General features: G+C 33.6%; 1 protein-coding gene across 2 annotated transcripts; it reads left to right on the top strand.

Moving 5' to 3' along the window:
- Positions 1-1,297: 1,297 nt before the first annotated feature.
- On the top strand, positions 1,298-8,025 carry LOC121995715. 2 transcript variants are annotated; one of them, XM_042549468.1, is made up of 5 exons: positions 1,298-1,512; positions 3,104-3,150; positions 6,290-6,466; positions 6,768-6,869; positions 7,755-8,025. In XM_042549468.1, exons 1-5 carry the CDS (start codon positions 1,386-1,388, stop codon positions 7,887-7,889), a joined length of 588 nt encoding a protein of 195 aa, XP_042405402.1. In that variant the 5' UTR covers positions 1,298-1,385; the 3' UTR covers positions 7,890-8,025. The 2 variants fall into 2 exon arrangements, with proteins under 2 accessions (XP_042405402.1, XP_042405401.1); XM_042549467.1 differs by having other exon boundaries at positions 3,098-3,150.
- Positions 8,026-9,774: the final 1,749 nt, after the last annotated feature.

Here is a 9,774-nt window from a genome sequence, read left to right as displayed (position 1 = left end):
CCCTTCTTGATGACTAACTTGAGCGTAAAAAGGGTAGTGGAGTAAGTCGGCCCAAGTTTTAATCAATGTTACATCTCAAGACATCAGACCTCACGAGTCGAAAGGACGATCCAAGATTTCCAGAGAGGATGAGCCTGAACGAGTGGAAAAAAGATTATCATTACCTTTTTCTACTGCCACTACTATGCAAGACTTTTCAATAATGAAGCACGTAACAAAATGACAGATGATTTTTTTACCAATTGATTGACACTCTATATTGAATGAGATTTAATTAGGATATAGATATAAATTCTAATATAAATGAGTTTTACTTTTAAAATCTTATAGGACACAATTTTATTGAAAAATAATGTAACTTTCCGTTTATATTTATTATATATATTTTTATAATAATATATAATTTATTATATTAAGTTCAAATCCCCTAACTCGAATTTTAGATCCATCCTCATCAGATCACCTCTAGTTAGACAATTCAGTGATGAGTGATCTCTTAGTTGATAAAGCCTAGGGTTATTCATTGTTAATTTGGTTTTGGCAAAGGAGGGTAGCTGGAGATATGTCCAACTTAGGTGAAAATCGATAGAATGACGATTATCGAAGTCGAATCCGAAGCTCTTCCACGACTAATGTGCAAACAAGAGGACATTGCGACTACAAAGTAAAGTTAGAAGAGAGGTCAAGATGAATCTTAACAAGACTTCTTTGTCGCTTAAGTTAGCCATAGACTAAACAAAAAAATCAACGATGTAACAAGATAGTTAAACAAAAAAGTATTTTATACCTCCGCACAATTTCATTCGACTAATTATGACTCTCTTATTCGTCAACCACAACTTATATACACTTAGGAATTACTTTTCTTAAATTAACTGTTGGCACATCCACTTTCAATCTCAAGTATGTTAATTGTCAATTGCATCTTGCCTCAGTCGACCAAGGGTAACCTTAGGCAAGTCATGTAAATGCTTACTAAGTTTGACGAAACGGCCTTAAAAAACAATTTTAAATATAATTATTATAATATATAATATTTTCGACTAAATTTATTATATATGTGGTAGCTTGTCGAAATTGTTATAAAGAATTCTGATTAAATTATTTTATATTGTAAGTATAGGTTGTGGAAATTTTGAATAAAACTATTAAAATAATAGTATTTTTAGAATAAAAAAGATAAGGTGTTATTTTAGAATTTTTTTTTAAAAAATATTTTTTGTTGAAAGGGGGGAAAATATAGGGGTGCTTTTATTATATTCAGAATAAAAAAGTGTTTTTGGGTAAATTTGTTCGCATTGAAAACTTCAGAAATCTGCCTCTGTACTCGATCAATTAGGTCTCTCCTCCTTCTGGATCCCGATTCAAGGAACCGGCCGCCGGCTATGTATCGCCCTCCGTCCACCTCCTCCTCCATGTATCCTAGAGTCGGCTCCTCCGGCGCCCCTACGCCGGACCTCGAAGCACCTTATGTCCACCCGACCTCATCTGCACCTCCCCCTTCCTCCGTCGGTACAGTCTCTTTATTAAAATATCTATTTTGGTAGATTTTTTGAATTATTATTATTATTATTATCTTAATATGATCGGACCTTGGGTTTCTTTGTTCACAAGCTCTCTCTTTGTTCCGTTGTTGTGTTGACTGCCGACTTCAATTAATTGGATTTCCTGAAGAATTTCTGTGTGATGATAATTCCTCTTGTTCATTCGATATATATATATATATATACACACACACACACACACATACACATGGAGAGTTAGTGTTACGCGTTTAGTTATCTGGTTGCCTTTAGTAGGGAAAGAGTTAATCTCTGATAAGCCTACATCTGGGATTTTGATTGCCTGAGTTGAGCACCAAGGAAAAAAGCTTCAAATAAGTTTTCAATTCATTTCTTTCTTACCTTTTTCTACATGATTTTCTATATTCTTGAATGTATGCGAAAGTTCCTGATACAGGGATATAGTCAAAAGTCCACGAATTGCATATACTATCTGATTGACTACTCACATAAAATAGGTTTCATAGGATGATTGAATGATTCATGAATAATTTTAGCTTGTTTTTTTTAATGAAAAGTTGTTCTGGACAATGAATTGAGTGGATCATAACTTATTGGATTCATTTTCTTTGACACTATCTCTCACATTATTTAGGATAAATCACTTTTACTCCATTCTATTAATTTTGAGTTACATTCGAGATCTCTTTCAAAAAATTAATGATTAATCTCATTCTATCTTATTTGTGCTAGAAAATACATTCAGTTAACTTCATGTTTCTACTCTTGCATACTTGGAGATTTTCAATATTTCCAAACCTCGAATTGTATCTTGTTGATGAAGTGTTCAATATCCTTTTTGTATGTGACTTGCTGCATATCTCAGATTTGTCGGTATAATAAATGGCTATAGATTTCAAGTATGAGCTTTTCCATGTCACTGATTGAGTGCGTGAATTTGTTAAACTTGGGCTGTGTTCTCTTTTGTTTCTTCTTTATTAGATGTTTTCCAATGTCATGTGGACTTGGAATTAATTTAGTTAATGTGTTTTTTTTTTTCTTTTAAAACCTTATAAAATTTGTTGTCTTTTGCATCAGCAGTAGCCAAGTTTAATGGGAAGCATGTAAGACATGGTGCTTTATGTTATGTTTTGGCTACTAGTTAATGCCAGATAATAGGATGTGACAACTTAAGGATACCATTTTTATTCATCGTAATATGGTTGGCCTCGTTTGAGCAATTTTGATTTCAGAAAAAAAAATTATCGACTAAAATACAAGATCTGTATGCTTTTTCTTGAAGCTCCTGCTGATTTTACATATATCTATTGTCAGTTTCTGTTTCTCCGGCCATCTTTACTTCACTATCAGAGATGTTTGACAATTAGGTGAACAAAAAATATAAACCTTCATGAACTAAATCAATAGTTATCACCAACTTATATTTCTTTTGATTTTCTTTGTCATTTTATATGGTTAATGCTCCTTTTGATACTAAACTCGTAATTATATCTGCATTAATTAATTGTTCTTTGAAAATCTTTAATTATCACTGAAGATTGGCATAATATATTCAAGCCTCTTAAACATTTTAGCTGCAGGACTTGGCATCAAAGTTATGATAAAACCAGAATATCTTATAACACCAGTAAGTAATTTGTTTCATAGTTATATTCTATTCGTCATTAATTTCCTATTCCAGAACTTGCCTTCTCAAAATTAGCATATAATAAGTCTGTAATCATCATTTTTTGTTTGTGTCAGTTGTATTTGATCTTATATATCAATACAAATATTAGTTAATCTTAATAGATTTTAAGTATGATTTTCAAAATTTCCATTTCCTTGATGTCCAATTCCTCAGTTTGATTATGACACAAAATACATATTCTTCCATTAATTAGTTTTTTGGATACCTAACATATAAAGTAAACTTGGAATTGCTTCTGAAATTTCACTTTTGTGCACCCTGCCTATTACTAAATCATCCGTATTGCTTGTCCATCTTTATGAAATGGATGAGTGCTAAATATTTTTTGATTTTCTTAAGGTTATGCTCATCCATATATATCTTTCAAAAGAAAAGTTAAGTCACATGCATTTTGCATACTAATTTTGGTTACTTTGCATTCTTATTTCCATGTGTCTAACGTTGTACAACACAATTTTGGATACATGGTCTCTCTGATTTTTCCTCGCCATTTCTAACTATGATGTGATGAACCATACAATGCCTCGTTCTAATTCATCTCAGAGACAAGTGTTGTCACATTAATACAAGTCAGGAGCAAACTAATGTAGTGTTGAGAAAACTAGTTCCTTGAGACAAGAGAGATGTCAAGAATGATGAAAGCTGTTAAGTTTTGTTTCATATTGACTAGGGTTAATTAATAAATTTATCACAACTTTTGTACAGATTTTCATATCTGTCACAACAGTTTGATTTTTTTTAATGTATCACAACATCTAAGTTTATGATAGAGTCCAGAAATTGTATGGAGAATTCTAGAAAAGAGAGATGTTAGCGTAACATATATTGAATTAATTAAGGATATATACGAGGATATAACAATTAGAGTAAAGACTTCAAGCAGAGTAATTGAAACATTTCCAATAAAGATAGGGTTATATTAAGGATCAACTCTAAGTCCATGTTTTTTTATATTAATTATGGACGAACTCGTTGCACATATTCAAGACACAGTACCATAGTCCATGTTGTTTGCAGGTGATATTATTTTGATAGATGACACACATGAAGGAGCAAATGCTAAACTAGAATCTTGTTTTAGGCTTAGTAGAATAAAGACAGAATATATGAAATTTAAGTTTAGCAATATTAGACATAATAAGACAATTGTTAAGATAAGAGATGATGAGTTGCAGAGGTTTAAATATTTAAGATTATTTTTTGCAAAATAATGGAGAGATTGAGAGAGGTGTCTCATATAATACAAGCAGAATTGTTGAAATAGAGGAGAGCGAGTATTTTATGTGACTGTAAAGTACTTTTAAAACTTAAAGGAAAGTTCTACAAAATTGCAGCTAGACCTACTATTATATTATATGAAGCTGAATGTTGGGCTATGACCTGAGCACATGAGCAAAAGATGAGAGTTGCAGAGATGAAGATATTAAGCTGGATGTGTGGACATACGAGGATGGATAGAATAAAAAATGAGAGCATTAGAGAGAAAGGTGGAGTTGCATCTATTGATGGAAAACTCTGAAAGACACGTTTAAGATGATATGAGCATGTACTTAGATGACAATAAATGCTCAGTTAGGCGATGTGAAATAATGACAAACATACATATCAAACGAGGAAGAGGAAGACCAAAAAAGACTTGGTTAGCAATAATAAAACAAGATAAAATTTATTTAAATATAGATGATGATATAGTAGGAGAAAAAGCTTAATTGCGTAAAAGGATCCATATAGCCGATCCCACCTAGTGGGATAAGGTTTGGTTGTATTATTTGTATCACAACATCTAAGTTTCAATGTTAAATCTATCATCCACTTGATTTTCATCCAGATGCTGTTAAGTTGATAACTGTTGTGACATGCTGCAATGCTAGATCATCCATTTTACATCAGCCTTGTCAATATAACAGTTCCTTGCCAACTGATTTGCTAATTCATCCCTTCTTAATGCAAGTCCTTGCTCTTTCCTTCCTCCTCTTTTTCCTCATCCTCCTTCCACCATCCAACACAATTTTGTAGCTGTGTTGATTACTAATCATAGATTGCAATCACAAAATGATGATATTTTGATTGCTTAAGTTACTGAAGACTTGTACGGAAACTATCTATCTTATTGTTACAACAAAAAGGACACGTATTTCCGTATGCTGTTGGTATGATAAATCACTTTATGCAGAAGCCTAAAATCCACCACTTGAAAGCAGCATTTATAATTTTGATCACTATATAAAAGTATGCCCAATAAAATATTTACTCAATAAGAAGAATGAACATGCAAAGTTCAATTATTTCTCTGATACAAATGTTGTTGGTCTACGGATGTTAGGAGGTCGTTTTCAGAATGTTATAGTTTTGTTGGAGGTAAGCTGATATGTGGAAGAGGAGTATAATGTTGTTGTTCACTCTCCTGCTGAAATTGGATGTGGTGCCAGCTTGTGAAAATTTTTGAGATGCTGTGCAATAGCAGCACCTTTTCCTGTTCAAAATTAGTGAATATGCACACTAATTATCAAGCTACCATCTATAATGCAAATAATCCTATGGTTCATGATTCCATCAAAGACTAGACACAATGAACATTTGTGACTTCATCAGAAATGTTGTTATGTGCAATAAATCAATGCAGTTTCTTGTGAGGGAAAAATTGATTTGATTTTCTATGTCGTGTCACAAACTAGACATAATTGATATCTCCTTGTGAGAGTTAGAGTAGATGGAGCTATAGATGCACATTAGTTGTTTACTATTTTTTACTACTCTATAATAAACTTGTATATGTTGTGTATCCTCACCAGCTCACCTTTCCAAATGAAGTGGAACCTTTCTGTTAACTGAGCATATTTCAGCAATTATCTATGCTAACTTCTGGCCTTTAGTTCTTGTAGTTTGAGCCAACACACTCTTTTGAGCTAAACATAGGCAAAGCTATTTGATAAGAACATCAATTTCAGAGTTAATTGTTTATAAATTGGAGTCATTTTCATAAATAATTCCTTGTGTTATATTTTTCATGTGTAATTGTTGTTTTTAAGTTTCTGAATTTATTGACATTTGTTTCTTAATTAACATTAATCTTCAGCCTCAGTTAGCACCTCAAATGCCAGAAGTTCCTCGTAGCAAATTCAAATTTGATTTTGAGTTTGAGAAACAAATACTAGCTGAAGCTGAAAAAGATAGTCAGAGTTGGAGCAAAATCGCATCTCAAAAACAGCCATCAAAGCCTTCAAGTGTGTCATCATCTTCATCTTCTTCAATGGTAGGATAGACCTCAGCCTGACATACCTGTATTGCATGTTCTTTTTATTTACTTGTTGGTTTCTAAAATTTGACTTACTTTCTATTCTATCATGAAACCCTCATTTGTAGCCAAATTCTGTTTGTTTGCTGGAATGCATTTTTTCTTAGATTTTGTTTATGTACTTTTATTGTCATATACATATGCATTTATGGGTTACTTTTATTTCTGTCCACCACCTTTCCACATTATATATAAAAAACAAGAGAAACTGTTCTACGACTCGACATTTCCTTATCTGGTCTTGTGCAATCTTTTGAAGGCATCATCAGGGGATCCAATTGTGGACAAGTATGTTGCCTCAGGGCTTGGACGTGAAGCTGTGTCACTTGCAGTGCTGAACTATGGTGACAATCCGATGAAGGTACGTAATTGTCTCTTTAAAATTTTCTCCCGTCATAGAAGTAATACAAACAGATCTTGCATCAATTAATTTCTTTTATGAGAAGTTTCCTCTGTCAACTTCGTAATGTTCTCATTACAACTGTGTTTTTCTTATACAACAACAATAACCAAGTGGAGTATATCACTAGGTGGAGTCGACTATATAGATCTTTTTACGTCATTGGCCTCCATACCCTAGTATATCATCATCTATAGTTAAATAAATTTTATCTTATTTTATTATTGCTAACCATATATCTTTTGGTCTTTTCCGTTTGATGTGCGTGCTTGTCTTTCACATTGCATAACTGAAGTATATGTCCGTACCATCTTAAATGTATCTCTTAGAGTTTTCTCTCAATAGATACAACTTCGATTTTTTTTCTAATGCTCTCATTTCTTATTCTGTTTATTCTTGTATGTCCACACATTTACCTTAACATCTGCAACTCTCATCTTTTCATCTTCTCATCATATGTATAATATAGCGACCTTCATGTTCAATTCATCATTACAAGTGGATGTAACAAAAGTGATTCATACAGCCCAAGGAATTAGATATAAACTAGAGTTTTGCTTCTAGGTTGTTTTTTCCCAAATGAATGAAGAGGTAAAAGAATAGAGAAATAAATCATTCTCGAGTAAAATGTAGGTAGGACAAACAAAATATAGTTACTTTCCCTTGATTCTTCTACCCATATGAGGAATTTCTGCCTCCTACCAACATGCAAATTTTTTTCACCACCATTGCAATCAGCTTTCTCCATTTATTTTAGTTCTGGGGCTTCTCTCTCTCTTTTTCATTTGTATTTTGAACAATATGCAAGAATGAATTTTCATTTGTATTAAAACAATTGTTTTTCAGGTGAGGGAATTTGTAAAAGGGTACAACATTCTCCGCGAAATGGGGTTCCCGTCGAAGAATGTGGCAGAGGCATTGGCCATTTACGATAATGACACAGACAAGGCCGTCGCCCACTTTCTTAACACCTCGCAGTGATGCTCAGCGCTTAATGTTTTTAAAGTGTTGATTTTGTGTTCAATAGACCCTCTCGATGTTATATTTGTGTGTATAAACAGCAACATGTATTGCATAGTCTTGTTACCATATAAAAGTATTATTGTTTGTTGACTAATTTTGGTTTACAATTTTATTGTGCACCTTTATGAACTGTCTTGTTTACGCTGCTTCGGGTTGTATTTCACCTCACTTTTTTGTTGTGCAAACCTGAGTTGAATGGTAGAAATTTTAATTCGTGATACATCTTGCAAATCAGAGCATCACTCAAACAAAACCCAAAGGTCATCGAATCCAGATGTCTGAGTCTAGTTCGACTAATTTTATTAAACCCTATAAAATTGGAGATTACAGTCCTTCGATACTAGCGTAATCGTTTTGTGTTTGGCTTATTATGTGGATAACTATATATACAGTAGAACACGGTCAACAAAGGCATGAATGGGATGATAATGATATATGGGAGCTCTCGTTTATATTTAATTTCACATTTTTTTATACATAAAAAACTCATAAAAGTTAAACATCGATCTTATGCGTATCAGTGCTTCTTATCCATCACACACGGAGAAAACAAAGCTGTCACGTACCTTCTGATAAAGATGACAAGCCTTTCAAGTATTTCACTAGTCACTACCTTCATCTTCAACTTTGTCCATACTCTTGGAATCAGATAACTCCAAGTCAATGAGAAGAAGAAAGCTGTCACGTATTAATTTCCTTGCTGCCAGATAAGGATCATTCTAATGCACAAAAAAGAATGAATAACTGTTGCTGCTTACCATTCGTCAACGTATCAGCCTTAATTTGACAAGGAAAGGTTCACCAGAGAGATCCCTGGTCACTTGGAGCTGGCTGGGGCATAAAGCAGTGGTGTAAAGCTCTGGTCACTGGGCGACCAACAAGTGTCAAATGGCCATGGAGAAGAAAAGCTCTCCTTTTCTGCTGCCAATCAACCTCCTCCACAGTTTGATCTCCATAGCTATCCACCTCATCATCAATTATTCCTCATATCAATCACATGAATCGCGTTCGTGGCTTCAACACCTCAAAATAGAGATAATTGTTAGGAAAATGTTTAAATGCTACACTGGCAATAAAATTTGATACTTTATTCACATTGATGAAATTATAATCAGTTTTTGGATTCCAATTAATAGTTTAATATACTTACTAGAAATCTAAGAAACAAAAAAGCAAAGTTAGAGAAGTAATTGGATTGAATTGTATTGATGTGAGGGTGTATGAGTTGTTTGCCTGTTGCAATTATTGGAGGAAGATTAGTCTTCATATTTGTGGCATGTGATCCATCTATATGAGTCTCCACTTTAAAATAATCTGTAATAAAATAGCTGTGGTGATGTTTATAGTGGTTGTAGGATTTTAAAGATGCTTATATATGTATGTATATTCTCTGGTAGAATGGAAATGATACGATGGAGATCATAGAGCGCACGTGGTAGGCTAGCTCCGATCAATGGAGAGCCTAGTGATATATTTGAGGACTTGATCAACACATGGATTATTTAACCTTATCAGACCTTCCGAGTGCCCGACTTCTTGACCAATCAAGCCGATCCGATTTCTGAGCCGATCTGACTTGTCGAGTCATTGAGTTACTGATTTAGTAGGACCGAGTCTTAATTAGGTTCAACCTGACACAAAAAGACATGGGGCATGATCCCCACTCCTCCATTATCTCTTCTCCACCTCTCATGATCTCTATGGGTACATCAGATTGCCTTTTGCCACTATGGGTACATCAGATTGCCTTCAAAGGGTGACATATTGGTACTTACATGTGATGTTGCTGTAATAAATCATATGCTTGATTTTTAGTGTGTACGAAATACATTGTGGGTCACCT

The sequence above is a fragment of the Zingiber officinale genome, chromosome 6A (assembly GCF_018446385.1).
Source record: "Zingiber officinale cultivar Zhangliang chromosome 6A, Zo_v1.1, whole genome shotgun sequence".
Classification (NCBI taxonomy): Eukaryota; Viridiplantae; Streptophyta; class Magnoliopsida; order Zingiberales; family Zingiberaceae; genus Zingiber; species Zingiber officinale.
This window is presented reverse-complemented; position numbering and strand designations above follow the sequence as displayed.